The sequence below is a fragment of the Oryctolagus cuniculus genome, chromosome 5, assembly GCF_051225735.1.
Source record: "Oryctolagus cuniculus isolate XC-2025 breed Fujian yellow rabbit chromosome 5, ASM5122573v1, whole genome shotgun sequence".
NCBI lineage: Eukaryota > Metazoa > Chordata > Mammalia > Lagomorpha > Leporidae > Oryctolagus > Oryctolagus cuniculus.
Window position 1 is genome coordinate 129,793,438 of NC_142871.1, and position 17,175 is coordinate 129,810,612.

Here is a 17,175-nt window from a genome sequence, read left to right on the forward strand (position 1 = left end):
TATACTCATAAGCAGTGGCATTCTGGATCCTGGCCTGGCTTCAGAGAAGATCCCAGTTGGCCCCCAGCAAGTGTCTGAACACTCACTGGATAATCAGAAGGGAGGGGGAGTCCTCCTGTGACCTTAGAGGATTTTCGAGCAAACAGAAATCCCCCAAAGCCGTGGATACAATAGGGGAGGGGCAGGCCTACTGCAATTAGGCAATTTTGTGCACATATTCTGTATCAAAATTACCAGCCCATAAAATTTTAACTGGTCCCTCTTCAGACTTATAAAGTAAAACGAAGCATTTTATAGCTGTAGTACCGACAGCTCAAGAGGTAGCTGAGAACTAGCACTACAGCACAGTTTCAAGCTTTCTTAAAAGACAAAGCAAAACATACAAGCAAACTAAACCCGCGCAACTTGTCTATAGACTAATTCATTTCAGGCATAGCCTAATGTTTTTCAGATTCGGGGCTTGTAAGCCCTGGCTAATTTGCCTGGTGCATTGATCTATTACTTGGGCAACCGAAGCACTCCAGAATCTTTGAAACAACTGAAAAGCATCTTAGTCCCCACATTTAAGCAAGTAGGTAAAGTGCAAATAATAATACTGAATATAAATGCAGCTGTGGGAAAGGCACTGTCACTTGGAGATTTAATCTCCAGGCCTACTGCATACCCATTACCGCCATCTGTTTGACATTTAGGGGTGCCTCTCACAGACAGTGGGCCTGGGAGTTACTGAAGTCGGTTGTACCAAGAACAGAAGCAGGGGTTTGAACGGGGCCCCCACAAATACGCTTCTTCAGGAAGCACAGGGCTGTAACCATTCTGAATGTCCGTGCTTGTCATTGGGGCACCGCTTCACCCAGGATCAATCCCTCTTGTCTTATATCTGCTGCTGACCTATATTTTCATCGTAGGTCTGGCCCCAGGAGACAGCTGAGTTTGTCATCTGCACTGTGTCTGATATATGAGGACACTTAAAAAAAAGTGTGTAAAAGGTAGAATTGAAAGATAAGTTCATTTTGTGGCAAAAGAATTTGAAATCTTTGCATAGAGTTTTAATAATACACATGTTTTAAGAATTTTTGGAGTCTTCTCTCCTAAGGGTGGATTTCAAGAAAAGTTTTTATACCAAGATAAACTCATCTAATTCCATTTTCCATGAGTTTTGGAAATACTTTATACATATTTATGCCATAGTTTCTGTCCTTTAGGAGGCATTTTCAGTCCAAGGAAACCAATCCAGAGGTCAGAATCCTCTGGGTGTGAGCATTATCTGTTTACCAGATACACTGTTAATGTTTTTACATGCATGCCCACGTTTAGATTTCAGAGAACTTCATGAGAGAGTCCTGCTATTATCCATCCCCATGTATTAGGTGAGGCAGCTGAGACTTAAAAATATAAATTACTTGTCCAAGGTCACACTCTCAGAAAGACAGATGCAGGATTTGAACCCACACTTCCTCTTCATCCATGCACTTGATCATATGACCCAGAACTCAAGATAGGAAATGTAAGGTTCCCACATTCTGGACCCATAGACTTCCCTCCCACCCTCTACAAACTCCTGCATGTCAAGGCCACTCGTGTATTTATGCATCCTAGAATTCAGGATTTAATACTTAAAAATTGTATTCTTCGGGGCTGTCATTGTGTCAAAGCAGGTTAAGCCGCAGCCTGGACTACCAGCATCCCATATGGGCTGCTCCACTTCTGATCCAGCTCCCTGCTAATGTGCCTGGGAAAGCAACAGAGGATGGCCCAAGTCCTTGGGTCCCATGCACCCACATGGGAGACCTGGGAGAAGCTCAGGGCACCTGGCTTCAGCCTGGCCCGGCCCTGGCCATTGTGGCCATTTCAGGAGTGAACCAGAGGTTGGAAGATCTCTCTCTCTCTCTCTCTCTCTCTAACTCTGCCTTTCAAATAAATAAAGACAAATCTTTTTAAAAATTATCTTCTTCAAATGCCTCTGGCTGTCTTGCCTCTTTACCCTCTAGTGCACCCTCTTGGTAAAATTCCAGTTGTTTATCTGGGGCAAACATCTGTGATCTTCCCTCTTTCCTGGACCTTCAATTTGCTCTTTATCCTATCTACCCTCTTAAGTATGAAGCAAAGCCCATCCCCTACCCTGGGTTCCTCCAGCTTTCATAGTGCGCTTTGCTTCTTGACAGCCCTTCACAACAAGCTTCTGGAAAACGCAGCCTCCCTTGGCCGCCTCCACTTCCTGACCTCCCACTTCTTCCTCAGTCTCCTGCAGCTTTGTCGTCCAATCCCGCTACCCCACTGTTGAAATTACTGCAGCTCTTCTAGTCCTTAATTGAATGGGCATTTTTTTTTTGGTGCATCCTCTTTAGGATCTAACACCATTGACAACTTTCTTCTTTTCATAATGTTCTGTCCCCAAGGCTTCCAGGACACACTATTGCCTCTTCGCCCTCTGACCTCTCTGGCTGCTCCCTTCCTCATCTGCACATTTGCACCTGCAGCCATAAGTGTTAGCATTTCACCTTCAGTCCTATTGAATGACTTGGTCATTTTCTGGGAAAGAAAACAAAGCCATGATGACTCATACATCCATATGTTCAGCCACAGCTTTTTCTACACTTGATCTAACTGCAGTTGAAGTCCGCAGGCACTTAAAGTTTACCATATCCCTAACTCCTTGTTTCCCTTTCTTCCTCCTTCTATTTTATTTTGTTCCTCCAAGTGAACACCTGCACCAGACACCCAATTTTGAGTTATTTCTTCTTCACCAGGTGAAAAAAGTCCCTAATGACTATTTAATAATACTATTTCATTCTTCTATTCCATTTTCCATTGCTCCTACTACTGCACCTGTTCATAGCCCCCCCTTTTAGCTTTTCCCATTATGATACAATTAGCACACAATATTATTCATTCTTTCAAGTGTATAGATAGTTCTATTAGTTTTGACAAATGTGTATAGTCATGTAAGCACAACCACAATCAAAATATGAAACAGTTCCATCACATCCCCAAAACACTCTTTCCTGCTCATTTGCAGTCAACCCCTTCCCTTATTCCCAGTCCCTGGAAACCATGGGTCTGTTTTCTATCTCTATAGTTTTCTCTTTTCCAGAATGCCCTGTAAATGGAGTTATAAAGTGTGTAACCTTTGAGTCTGGCATCCTTTACTCGGCATAATAAATCTGAGATTTAACCATGCTCTGGTAAGCATCTGCAGCTCATTCCTTTTTGTTATATGGATGTAGCAGTTTGTTTATCTAGTCATCAGTTGAAGAGCATTTACTTTGTTTTTAGTCTTTGGCAATCGTGAATAAAACCACTATAAACATCCATGTTTAGGTTTCTGTGTGAACATAAGTTTTCATTTCACTTGAGTAAATACCTAGGAGTAGGATTGCTAGGTCATGAGGTAACTATAGTATGTATAATGTTGTGGTTTTTTTTTTTAATATTTTATTTATTTGAAAGGCAGAGTTAGAGAGAGAGAGAGAGAGAGAGAGAGAGAGAGAGAGAGAAAGTCTTCCATCTGCTGGTTCACTCTCCAAATGGCCACAATGGCCAGGGCTGGACCAGGCTGAAGCCAGGAGCCAGGAGCTTCATCCAGGTCTCCCACATAGGTGGCAGGGGGCGAAACACTTGGACCATCTTCTGTTGCTTTCCCAGGTGCATTAGCAGGGAGCAGGATCAGAAGTAGAGCAGCTGGGACTTAAACCAGCACCCATATGGGAGGCCAGCATTGCAGACAGTGGCTTAACCCATTACATCACAATGCCAGCCCCTAATATTATTTAAAAAAAAAAAAAAAAAAACCATGAAACTGTTTTTCAAAGTGACTGGTACATCTTGGGTTCCCATCAGTGATGCCTGAGAGTTCCAGGTGCTCTGCCTCTGTGTCAGTAATTGGCTTTGTCAGATTTTTCTCTTACTTTAGCCATTCTAAGGGCGAATGAGATGGTTCCTTGGGGCTTTAATTTGCATTCACTAATGATTCATGACTCTGGCTACCTCTGTCATGTGCTTATTTGACAGCCATATATCCTCTTTGGTCAAGTATTTATTCAGATATTTGGGCCTCGCTTCTCTTTTTACATTGGATTATTTTTCTACTCTTGGGTTTTAAGAGTTTGTATGCAAGTCCTTTATCAGATATGTTTTGCAAAATTTTTCTTCCAGTCTGTGGTTTGTCTTTCCGAGTTTCTTCTAAAAAAAAAAAAACTTTCTATTTTGAGATAATTGTGGATTCACATACAGTTGTAAAAAATAATACAGAGATGACTGGCATGCCCTTCCCCCAGTCTCCCCCAGTGGTCAAATCTCCCCGCTATAGTGGACTGTCACAATCAGGGAACTGACAGTGATAGAACTCCCAACTTGACTCAATCTGATTTGACTCTCATCAGCTTTATATGCACTCATTTGAGTGTGTGTGTGTATTTCATTCTATGCAATGCTATCACATATGTAGATTTCTGTGACCACCATCATAGTCAAAATGCAGAACAATCCATCACAAGAATTGCTTTTAAACCATAGCCACCTCATCAGCTCCTTGGCAACCACTAATCTCCTGTTCATCTCTATAATTTTGCCATCTCAAGAATGTTACATATGTGGAATCATGCAGTATTTAACTTTGGAGTCTGGCTCCTTTCACACAGCATCATTCCCCAGAAATCCTTGCAAGTCATCACATGTATCAAGAGTTCCTTCCTTTTTATTGTCAAATCATATTCCATGACTTGTTCAAGCATTCCTTGGAATATCTGGTTTGTTCCCACTTTGGGGTTAATACCAACAAAAGTGCTATGAACACTCAGGTATACGTTTTGTGGGAAGACAGGCTTTCATTTCTCTGGGATAAATGCCCACGAGTGCAACTGCTGAGTCTTAGAGTGGTAGCACCTTCAGTTTTGTCAGAAACTGCTGAACTGTTTTCCAGAGTGGCTGTGCTATTCCACACGACACCTCTTACATTATACAGTCCCACCAGTAAAGCAGGAGTGATTCAGTCTCTTCATTTCCAGATGCTCCCACAGCTGGTGTTGTCACTATTTTTTATTTCAGCCATTCTGATGGGGTATAGTGATATCTCTTTGTGATTTAAATCTAGGTTTCCTTGGTGGGTAATGATGTTTAGTATGGTTTCATGTGCTCAGCATCTTTTGAGGAGCCCATCCTTTTTTTTTTTAAAGAGGTTTTTAATTATTATTTTTTTATTTTTTTTTTTTAAGAGAGAGACAGAGCTCCCATCACTGGTTCATTTCCCAGATGCCCATCTTGGGTGGAGCTGGACTGGGCAGAGCTTGGCCTACACGGAGCCAGGAACTCATTCTAGGTCTCCTACGTGGGTGGCAGGGGCCCAGCCAATTTCTTAAGCCATCACCACTGCCTCGCGGGATCTGCATTGGCAGGAAGCTGGAATTGGGAGCTGGAGCCAGGAACCCAACCAAATTCCTTTGGCATGGAATTTCCGGGTCTTAACCGCTAAGCTGAACATGGCTCCCGTGCTTTCTTTCTTTCTTTTTTTTACAGGCAGAGTGGACAGTGAGAGAGAGACAGAAAGGTCTTCCTTTGCCGTTGGTTCACCCTCCAATGGCCGCTGCAGCCGGCGCACCGCGCTGATCCGATGGCAGGAGCCAGGTACTTCTCCTGGTCTCCCATGGGGTGCAGGGCCCAAGGACTTGGGCCATCCTCCACTGCACTCTCTGGCCACAGCAGAGAGCTGGTCTGGAAGAGGGGCAACCGGGACAGAATCTGGCGCCCCGACAGGGACTAGAACCCGGTGTGCCGGAGCCGCAACCTGCTTTCTTAATATAATCATTGCATGGAAAAGTCCCCCTTTCGCAAGCCCTGTCCTTTTTCAACCCCACCTTGGCTATAATTTCCAGCTGAACATGTCCTTCATCTGATGGTGACCTCCATTCAGGCAAGGACGATTTGCTCAGCTCCAGATGCCCCCAGGACACTGCATGTTGTCAATCAAGTGCCATTTCTTTAATGAACCAGTAATAAAAGGGAGAATGACTTCAGTGCTAAGACTGCAGCAAAGAACAGGCCAGGGCCGGTGTTGCGGTGTACTGGGTAAAGCCGCATCCCACATGGGCACCAGTTCTAATCTCCACTGCTCCATTTCTGATCCAGCTCTCTGTTAATGGCCTAGGAAAGTAGCAGAAGACAACCCAAGTGGTTTGGCCCCTGCCACCCACGTGGAAGACCCGGAGGAAGCTCCTGGCTTAAGTCTTTACAGTCATTTGGGGGAGTTAAACCAGTCAATATAAGATCTCTCTCTGTCTCTCCCCTTCTATTTGTGCCTTTCAAATCAATTAATCAAAGAGCTTATTTCCAAATACAGTCACATTAAAATTTTTTTTAAAAAAAGAACAGGCCAAGCCACGGTGGCTGTCATCCCTTTAGCCACCGTCCAGGATAGCACTGGCACTAACCCCAGATCGCAGGACCTTGCCCATGCACATGCGCAGCGCTCTCCGCTCGGCCCGCCCCTTCAGGGCCTCTTCCTCGGCCCGCCCCTCTCCACCCCGGCCAATTAGGGAGAGGAGGCGGAGTCCTGCTTGCCGCGGTGCTCCCTGGGTAGCGTCCCTAGTTACTGTTGCTAAGGCTGCAGGTCTTCGGAGCCGGTGAGGGTCAGAAGTGGGAACCAGGACCTGAGAGGTCAAGGGTCGGTGCAGAGCCGGGGAGGAGATGGTGAATCAGCCGATCCAGATTTTCGCGAGGGTGAAGCCTCCTCTCCGGAAACACCAGCAAGGGGTACGGGTCGGAGCTGCCAGGGCGCCAACGCGGCGGGGCCTCCCGGGCCTGGGAGGGGTGGCAGGCGAGGGGGCTGGGCCGGTGTGAGGGGCTTCGAGGCCGGCGCGGTGCTGCCCGCTGACCTAGGCACCCCGCTGCCACGCAGACCTCCACGCACTCGTCAGGGACGCGACCGGCGGCCCGCCGCGCCACAGCCTCGGCACAGCTGGGCACACTCACGCGGACCCCGCGCCCCTGCGCCCCGGCGCACGCGTCCCGCGGGGCCGCCCTGCGCGTGTGCCCGCACTCGGCTACCTTCAGAAGAGGATTTCGCACAGGGGCAGAGCTGGCCGCTACGGAAGGGTGTTTGGACCCGTGGGGCCGTCTCCAGGTCCGGAGCACGGGCACGTCCAGTCCTCTGCGGGCAGCCGTAGATACACAGTCGGGGTAGACACGGAGGGCCTCCGGGAGCCACCGAGAACGCACACACCCATCTCACTCAGAAACTTGAGTGTTCTCAAGGTGCTTCCTCCAGGGAGCGAAATCCAGGCAGAGAGTCTGTGCTGCTGCTACGGTGTTCAAAGCATTGCTTACCCTGCCTCAAAGGGGGCGTAGCCGGTCTTCCCGCCTCCTGAGAACTTGCCCCGACAGGTTATTTCCCACTGACCCAAGAAGGCTGCGGGCTGGGTGTTTTCTCACTTTACAGATGAGGAGACAGGCTCAGGTTGCATACCCTGGCCCAGGCCCCCAGCTGGTGAGCGGTTGTAATTAAAGCTTCTTTATTCCAAAGCCATGCTCTGTTCAGACAAAACCTTTGCCTCCCAAAGTGAGAATGTAGGCATGAGCAATTTGGGCCATATTCGTGAGTGCCTGGGATTGGTATTTCATTAATAATACGTTGTCCCTATCCTGTATCTGTGGCGGTGCATTTATTTGTGTAACCTCATGCAATCTCATAGTTAGCATTTTCCTCATGTTAGCTGTGTACTTGTAACAAGGAGAATGTGGTAGCTTTGTCATCGTCATCATTAGTTCTATTGCCAGAATAGATTCAGGAGAGCATGCATGAGAAGAATCCAGGGAAAATGTTGACTTAAAAAAAAGAGGGAGAGAGAAAACCGTGTAGGAAGATCCATGGGCATCTTCCCATTTTCTTTCCTCTTACAGTCACTTACATGAAGATTTTAAAAAGTATATCCTATGTAAACAGTGTCTTAAATGTAACATTTCTCTCCAGATTCCTAGCCAAAAATGTTGGGTTAGCTACCGAGTCAGGAGCAGATGCTTGGTTATGGTAAAGTGAGCAGGTGGGTAGGTGTGGACTTGGAGGTGTTGATGTAGACAATTCAGCAATAATGTCTTCTCCTTTCTTGCTGCTTCGGTGAGTTTGTGGAATTGCTGTTTGATCCTCTGGAAGTATTTCTAGGTGTCACACTGCATTTCATGATGTCACGCTCTTACCGAGATGTAGCATTGTGCCACACACAGCTAAAGGATGGGGTGAATGAATGCTGGGTCAGGGTGTTCCACTCTCCCTTAGAACCCCACGTGTCAGCACTGTATCTTGTCCCCGTGTTTCTTTCTAGAAATGCTCCTAGGAACATTCGATCAAGAGTGAACTCAAAGGCTTTATTAAAGTTTTCATTGAAGCATCATAAATTAAATTATAACATTCAGATTAGTAGAAGGAGATATGTAAAATATGAACCTCTTTGATAATTTTAGCAATGGCAATGCTTTTCATTTGTAGAGTGCTTTGTACAGTTCAAAAGCATTTTCACATTCATTGTTGCATTTGTTCTGAAAAAACTTCCCATCTCAAATGATATATTTATGAGTAAGGGTAGAAAACTAGTAAAGAGATGAATTTTTTTTTAAATGTGTGGCAACCCCCCCCCCCATCATGTCTAGCTGTTAAATCAAAATGTAGTGTCCCAGAGGATATAATTTAAAAATATCTCCTGAGAACGTCTAGCCAGAAAGCCTTGGACCTGATACCATTGCTTTCTACAGATGATTTTATTTTACACAATGACTTTTCTACATGAAGTCTTCATGTTTTCAAAGAGAGGTTTCAATAAAAACCTGCGTAGGAAATTATTCACACTTCCTGGAGATTTAGGTAGGCTTTTACTTGCTTAGAAATACGACCTTTCCCCCACTGTCAAGCTTCTAAATGGGTCTTCAACTGCAAGTATTTCTCCATTAGAAAGAATTTTTATTCCCTGGTGAAAGACAAGAAGTCTTCTTAAAAGACCTCTAAATTGAATGGCTAACCATTTTTATGGTGCATTACGAAACACTTTCATTTCCATGACATCATTTGATCCCCAGCAGTCTTGGGAGGTTGCAGTTCTGTTCTCCTTGATTGTGAAAGATGTGATCACAAGTGTAAAGGTGACCTCAAGTCACACAGCTGGTAAATCAAGCTCAATGCTGGACCCAGCTCTTTGGAAACCACATCTTGCACTTTTTTTTTTTTTTTTTTTTAAGTAAGCTTGAGCCTCAATTGTCCTGGCCAACACAGGAAGGAGTAGGTAACCAAGAAGAGGATCAGAGTGTTCAGTTGTGAGGACTCTGGTTAAGACCTTCCATTCCCATATTAGTTTTAAGATGCTAAGTGATTTCTCCCAAGTCATTTGCTAATTAGCGGCTAAGCTGAGCTGAGAACCTTGAAAATGAGATCAAAGACATGAATTACATGTGTTTTTGAGACTGTATGTCTTTTATCAAGTGCCTGAATGTATCTCATGGAAACTTGGGCTTCTTTGAACATAACTTGAATTAGAGCATTCTTACAAGCTCTCTGAGAAGGCTCAGTCATGGTCCATTTATCTGTGTGTCTGGTAGTTTGTAAATGTTCAGAAAAGCTTATTGGTTGTAGTAAAATGCTAATTTCTGATACACGATTCCAAAGCAGTGCTTAGATAACATGTTGCTTTCAGGGCTATTGGTTTTTCCTTGACAACAACTGAGACTCTCAAAAGCTCAAATTTGAATATCCGATCATTCAAAGATGATCTGAGCTTAGATACAGCATTGATTTAGGCTTTTACTTCTTGTTCTGTTCCACATACCTGAGTCCTCACACTGCTCAATTATCCACATTTGATAGTATGATTTTTTTATTTTAAAAGTACGTTTTTCAAACCATTACATGTCATAGTGCAAGCTATAATTTTACCATTTATAGTAATTTATCTTTATTATTTGTAGATTTATTCCATAGATGAAGATGAAAAATTAACAGCTAGCTTGGAAATTATCTTACCACGTGATTTGGCAGATGGATTTGTGAATAATAAACGAGAAAGCTACAAATTTAAGTAAGTTTATCTTTCTTTTTCATTTTTGTTTCATTATTTAATTCTTTTTTTTTTAAGATTTATTTTTTATTTGAAAGAGTTAACAGAGAGAGAGAGAGACAGATCTTCCATCTGCTGGTTCAGTCCCCAAGTGGCTGCAATGGCCTGGGGCTGGGTCAGGCGCAAGCTAGGAGCCAGGAACTTCTTCTGGGTCTCCCTCATGGGTGCAGGGGCACAGCACTTGGGCCATCTTCGACTGCTTTCCCTGGTGTATTTGCAGGGAGCTGGATCAGAAGTGGAGCCTGTATAGACTTGGCACTGCTGATGGCTGCTTAACCCACCATGCCACAGCGTCTGCCCCTGTTATTTAATTCTTGTATTGCGTTACTATCCACTGTGAAGTCATAAAGGATCATTTCTTGTAGAAACTGTAGTGTAACTGTCTCATTTAGTAGACAGAACTCAAGTTGTATTTTTACTCCTACGCCTCAGATTGAAAAAAGGGTTGCTGGTTCGAGTCCTGGCCACTCTACTTCCCACCCAGCTCCCTGCAGGTGTGCCTAGGAAAGCAGCTGAGGATAGCCCAAGTGCTTGCACCCACATGGGAGACCCAGAGGAGTCTCCAGGACCCTGGCTGGATGAGCCCAGCTCCAGCTGTTGTGGCCATTTGGGGAAGTGAACCAGCAGATGGAGGATCTCTCTCACTCTCTCTCTGGCTTTGCCTTTCAAATAAATAAATAAATAACTCTTTAAAAAGGTGTATGCAGGGGGGCAAAGAGGGTGTATTTCTGTATCCAAGATCATATTCCAAGTTCCAGCCTTTCTTTCCTACCCCTACTTATCTAGCGTTATCCTTTTGCGTCTCAGTCCACTATGGCTTAGCACTTACAGGAAGTTCCAATGTGTTACTAAACTGTATTAATGATGAGCACTTAGAGTACAGTCTGTGCTGGCTTGGTGAGCCTTCTTTATAATGGGAGGGCTACGTGGGCCTCATACACACAGGTGTGCTTTCTTTGTGCTGCCCAGGGCCATGAGCACCAGCAACATGTGCCTCAGTAGCACTTGAAATGTCTCGCTAGACATGAGATGTGCTGTCACGTGTGCAATGTATGGAGGCTTTTTACATGACGACTTCGTATTTTCTTTTTGATTGTGAAATATCTCCAATGGGAATAAAAGCATTGGGGCTATATCGGGTAAAAAGTATGCTATTAAAGTTATTTTCACCTATTCTTTCTTACTTTGAAAAATATGACTACTAGATCATTTAAGTCACAGACAAGGGGACTTCATAAAATTTATGGAAAATGGAATGAAAACAAATTTGTTTTGATGTAAAAAATTTTGGAATCTCTGCATAGTTTTTATAAACTTTTTAAAGTCCCCTTGTCCCCTCATGTGTATGGATTTCTGTTTGGTTCTGGTGAAAAGCACTGCCCCAGGGTGGTCCCTGTCCCCCCCACACCCCCCACTGTGGAGCTTTTAGTCTAGATACGCTCCTGGTGGCCAGGCCCTGACCTGTGTGGTTGTGCTGTTTCCTACTGTCCTTATTCTCTAGTTTCAGGTGGAGCCATTTCTTTTCATCTTTGCCTTTTATTTCTGGAGAAATCTGAGCCCAGCCTAAATCTGTATTGAATGTTTGGTCCAAACTCCAGCGGTGGCCTTCAGGGTGCTGTGGACAGAGCCCTTGAGTTCCTCTCCAGGCCATTTTTTTGCCCTTGCCTTCGGGTAAATTATCCCTGGTCTTTTTTTTTTTTTTTTAATGAGTTTTGTCTTTCTCTTTATTGTTATATTCTGACTTGCCCTGATTTTTTTGTCTTATGAAGAATTCTTGATCTTCATAGCTGCACTTTCATCTCTCATGTGTATGTATCTCTTCCTCCACCTCCTCCCCACCTTCTTACTGTATCTCCTTATACCGGAAGCACAGGCGGGGTTGCTGTTGCATGGCGAGGTGAGCTTTGGCTTGTCTTTGTGCCTCCCATTGCGTTTGGTCATATCCGTGAAGCACCAGCCCTATCTCTAATGCTCGAGTTACTTTTTCTGAAGGAGGCATTCCCCCACTGACCGAAGCCTGCTGTGTACCTCGACAGCTATGACTTTGCTACAGCTGGCCTAGGCCACTCTCTATAAAGCAAGTTTGCTGAAACACTTTAGTTGCCATGGTTCCATCTGCTTGCCAAGAACAACTGAGCGGGGCTGATGTTGGGGGTGATAAGCTGCCACCTGCAATGCCAGCATCCCACATGGATACTGGTTTGAAACCCAGTTGCTCCACTTCCAATCCAGCTCCCTGCTAATGGTCTGGGAAAGCAGCGGAAGATGGTTCAAGTGCTTGAGCCCCTGCATCCACATGGGAGACCTGGAAGAAACTCCTGGTTCCTGGCTTGGGCCTGGTACAGGCCTGGCCCAGCTATTGCAGCCATTTGAGGAGTGAACCAGTGGTTGGAAGATATTTCTCTTTCTCTCTCTATCCCCCCTCTTCTTCCCTCTAACTCTGCCTTTCAAATTAAAAAACAAAAACAAAAACAAAAAAACAAGTGGCCTTGTGGGCATCCTGCAACCCTTTCCCAAGTGTCCTTTATAGAATATATATAAACATATGTGAATTGAAAACACATTATTTACTGACTTTTAAATCTCTGTATTAAAAGCATTAGCTTTTATATCTAAAAAATAAGATATTCAACTGATATGTAAATTGAGAGATAAAATTGATGACCAGTGGTAGATCAGGAAGTGCCAAATGGCAAGGAGAAAATCAGGCAGGAAAGGGGAGAGGGGGGCACTGGGATGAGAGTTGGCGAAAGAGAAGACTGGTGGCAACGTGTAATAGCTCAGAGAAGACATGGCCGTGAGGGCAGCACGAGCAAAGCCTTGGAGGAGGTGAGGCAGCCAGCCACTGCGGTACCCGAGGGCCTGCTGCAGCACGGTGACACCCCGAAGACCTAAGACCGGGTTGCAGGGAGGGAAAAGTGCTCAGGTGGCTGCAGGAGAATGAGCGGCGGGGGGGTGGGGGAGTGGGGGGGTGGAAAAGGTAGCAGGGTGGGGGGAAGCAGCAGCAAGGCCCCTTGTTTGGGGCTGTGGCAGTCACTATGAGGGCTTAAGCTTTGTCCCTTTAAAAAGGCACATTTTTGATCTGAAGAATGAAATTAGTTGACTTTTGTTTTGGCAGTTTCACTCACCGACACGGGGAAGATAGATCCTAAGCCGGCCAGGGATACCAGGGAGGCTCTCAGAGGGGAGACCCAGGCAAGAAAGTGTGGTGGCTTGGCCCACGGTGGCAGCAGTGGGGATGCGGAGGAATAATTGGATTCTAGATGTATGTGGGAGATCAAAGCCGATGGGGTTTGCTGAGTGGATATAGCGTGGTGGGACGAAGGAGGCAGGGTGATGGGAAAGGTTTGGGCTGAGGACTTAAAAGGACGGAGTCATCACTTCCGGGGGTGGGGACGATTGCAGGAGCAGGTGTGCGATGGGAAGAGATGGGCATAGCTGCATCTGGAGTGGAGCCTAGAAAAAGCCTGCAGGACTCCTCACATGAAAGCACCTCCGAGGAGTCAGGAAACCTGAGTTGTGTCTCAGGCGTGTCGCTGACAAGCTGCCAGCCCGTCAGGAATCGCCTTATTCTCTCGACCTCAGCTGCTGCTCCTGTGAATGAGCTAGACCGGACGTCTTAATCTCCTTTATAGCTCCAGTTCTATTTTGCTCTTCAGTGATTTTTCAGGAGATAGCTGATCAAAATGCCTTTCTAGACGACTGCACAACTGCGTTGTATGAGATAAAATATGTGGGATGATGATACTTGATGTTCAAGATACAATTAATGATTTATTCTAACTTTGTGGTGCTGAAATCTTCATTCTGAACTGTGTGAGGGAAAGCCAGGACACGAGGGATCTGGGCGGCTTGTGGTTCTACCACCTGTTACTTTAAGTAGTGGAGGCTCTCATTTTTCTCCCAAGAAATTCCATGTGCTTGTAGATTCTGTACTAAAACTATCGTCTATTCTTATTTAAACCTTGCTAAAAGAGTCTGGCACAGGATAGGCATTCAGCATCCTTCGTCCCACCACACTATATCCACTCAGCAAACCCCATCGGCTTTGATCTCCCACATACATCTAGAATCCAATTATTCCTCCACATCCCCACTGCTGCCACCGTGGGCCAAGCCACCACACTTTCTTGCCTGGTCTCCCCTCTGAGAGCTTCCCTGGTATCCCTGGCCGGCTTAGGATCTATCTTCCCCGTGTCGGGGAGTGAAACTGCCAAAACAAAAGTCAACTAATTTCATTCTTCAGATCAAAAATGTGCCTTTTTAAAGGGACAAAGCTTAAGCCCTCATAGTGACTGCCACAGCCCCAAACAAGGGGCCCTACTGCATCAATTAGCAAACGAAAATGCTGTAATTAATTTAACGTTAGGTACCTTGCAGGATACATTGTGTTTGTGACTCACTGTTCTCTTTTGTTTTTATATTTTTGAGGTATTATTTATTTTATTTGAAAGAGTTAAAGAGAGATGAGAGAGAGGGAGAGAGAGGAGTTTTGGGGGCAGGGAGAAGAGGAGGGGAGGGAGAAGGAGAGACACAGAGAGAGGAAGATCTTCCATATTCTGGTTTATTCCCCAGTTGGCTGCAAAGGCCAGGGCTGGATCAGTGTCTTCTTTTAAACTCCTGCCATCTCTTTTATTTTATTATATAGTAGGTGTAATTCCTTTTACTTGGGGATGTCTAATTGATTCACTCAGTCATCACTGACTTGCTAAGAGAAAGGAGCTGGCCTTCCCACCATTCTCCTCCAGGGCGCTGCTCAGAGTCTGTGCTCAGGTGTGGTAGCAGACGGTGCCCAAAGAGCAGGTGGGCGGCCGTGAGTTCTGTCAGCCTCTGTGTTCTGTCGCTGTTCACACCAGAAGCTCTGGTACTCCGGCAGGGTTGTGAGGAGTGGGTACTCTGGACGGTAAACACTGTTGTCTGAAATACAGTCTCGCCTGCTAAATGCCTTAGACTGTCTCTCTGCATTCTTCATTATTTGCTTCTCTGAAATGGGTAGGATCTTTTGAAGCTAACGTTGGTTAAAGACAGTGGATCTCATCCCGTCTTGTGTGTCCAGTCCAGCCCCGGGTGGCCTTCTGAACCCCTCCCTGGTGAAAATGCTCTTCGGCTGCACCAGCCAGCTCGGCTCCGATGGAACGCGTGCCCGCTTCACTTGGATAGGCAGGCTTCTACACCAGGTATCCCTCAGCCCCTCTGAAAGCTCCTTAGGAAGTGTTTGTTTTAAAGTTTTTGCTTTAAAGTTTCTCCCCCAATCTCAATTTGAAAAAGACTAATTAAATGTAATAGAAGAATAACCCAGTTGATACTCACAAACTCTTTGTGCGAGATTCCCCTTTTGTTAACATTTTGCCCCATTTGCTCCTGCCCCCCGCTCCCCAATCTCTGTCTCCCTTATCATTGTGATGTTTTGATGGGGCCGTGCTTGCTGGTAGCAACTTACCACACTGTCAAAGAAGAGATTGTGTGTCTGCTGCCTCAGGTATTCCACCGGGCTTGTGATCCTGGACCAGGCAACGGCAGAGTGGTATTGCCGTGATGGTGAAATTGACACCGGACCACCTTCCTGCACCCCTGGCCAGTGCCAATCTGATAAAAACTTCTTTTGCAGGGTTGATCTAGCTCAGTTTATTTTCTGACTTCTGATTTATGGCCAAATAAAATCATATTGAGAATTAAGTGTTCGATGCTAGGATACAGTTTTTCACTAGTATAAAATAAAGCTTCAGTTGAAATATTTAAAAGTAAGTCCACGTGATTCACAGGTTCTTTGCTCCCAGGCCTGACATCGGACGTTCTGTGGCTGTTTACATCCCCTCCTTGGGTTTCCATTTCATGCGGTTATCTAGATTTGAATTTGGTGCCAATTGCAGACACTGTCCCTCTTGAGAACTAAAAAACACACAGTTTATTATTTGGTTCAAAGCTGCTGCAGTTTTTCAGAAGGATTTATTGTGCAGATCTTGTCAAAGCCATACTGTTTACCCAACATTTGTGTACAGGAATACAACAGCGCAGTGTAGCTGGGACTACAGGGAAAACATTGTGTTAAGTTAGGTAAGCCCGGTGATGTAAATGCGGTCTAATTTACAAAGCTGTTGGGAATACAAGATTTATTAATCCAGTCGTGTTTGAGGGCTCAGCGTTTAAATAATTACCATTTTCATGTTGCAGATTTCAAAGGATTTTTGATCAGGATGCAAACCAAGAGACCATTTTTGTCAACATTGCCAAACCAGTTGCTGAGAGGTAGGTGTTTCCCATATTTTGTTTAGTGTTAAGGGTTTCACATCTTGTCTTCAATTTTCAGGTAATCCTGGTAACGTGATTCTGTATATCAAGTATATAATACTCAGGCCATTGGCTGTGTAGCGATGATAGCATTGGTACCTTCTGTTCATGTCACCATTTGTTTCCGATTCAGATTCTGAGCCTCCAAACAAACCAGAGGTAGGCAGGTTGGCTGTGATCACTCCCATTGTAAAAGATACGTGAATTGGGGAGGGCAGAGCTCACGTGGCACTGCTCAGAGATGCATGGCTAGTGGTGACCGAGTCTTAGATGGTTTTCTGGCTACTGAGTTCAGTGCTCTTTCTTCAGGGCAGTATTTCAATCATACGGTTAGATGGACAAAGGAGAAGGTATGCGTGGCACCAAGAGGCCCAATGATGGATCCTGCTCTACTTCAGTGTCATTCCAAGCTTGCCACGGGGCCCTAGGATCCTTGGCTCCAATATGTCCATGTAGTTCCAAGCTATTGACTACTAGAAGCAGACTCACATGGGAATGCCAGGCACATCAGAATGCCAGTTTACTGATACACTCACATACTGACAGTCTCTTTGGGACTGGGCACTCTAGCCCTTTGGTAAGCACCCTGTCCTCCTGTAGGGAATCTACATAGGAAATTACTTCTTGATAAGGTTGCTTCCTGATTCTGAAATCGTTTGGATGACTTTAATGACCTAATAATCCCAGAATATGTCTGTCCCTGCAGTTAAAATGAGAAATATGTCAGCTAAATAAACCCAGTTTTCAAGTCTGTGAATCAGCATACAGTGTCCCATGGATGATGCTGAAAGCCCAT

The 17,175-nt window shown here is 45.2% G+C and overlaps 1 protein-coding gene across 4 annotated transcripts in view; it reads left to right on the forward strand.

The window, feature by feature from the left end:
* Positions 1 to 6,442: 6,442 nt before the first annotated feature.
* The window catches only part of KIF6 (kinesin family member 6), a 440,562-nt gene continuing 429,829 nt past the window's right edge, over positions 6,443 to 17,175 (forward strand). The window contains exons 1-4 of one of the 4 annotated variants that reach the window (XM_070074109.2): positions 6,718 to 6,747; positions 9,943 to 10,052; positions 15,148 to 15,268; positions 16,263 to 16,337. In XM_070074109.2, the coding sequence (XP_069930210.2) occupies positions 16,286 to 16,337 (52 nt within the window). In that variant the 5' untranslated portion in view covers positions 6,718 to 6,747; positions 9,943 to 10,052; positions 15,148 to 15,268; positions 16,263 to 16,285. Of the gene's footprint in view, positions 6,748 to 9,942; positions 10,053 to 15,147; positions 15,269 to 16,262; positions 16,338 to 17,175 lie in introns of all 4 variants that reach the window. The other 3 variants (XM_070074112.2, XM_051854771.3, XM_008262871.5) reach the window with 3 other exon arrangements.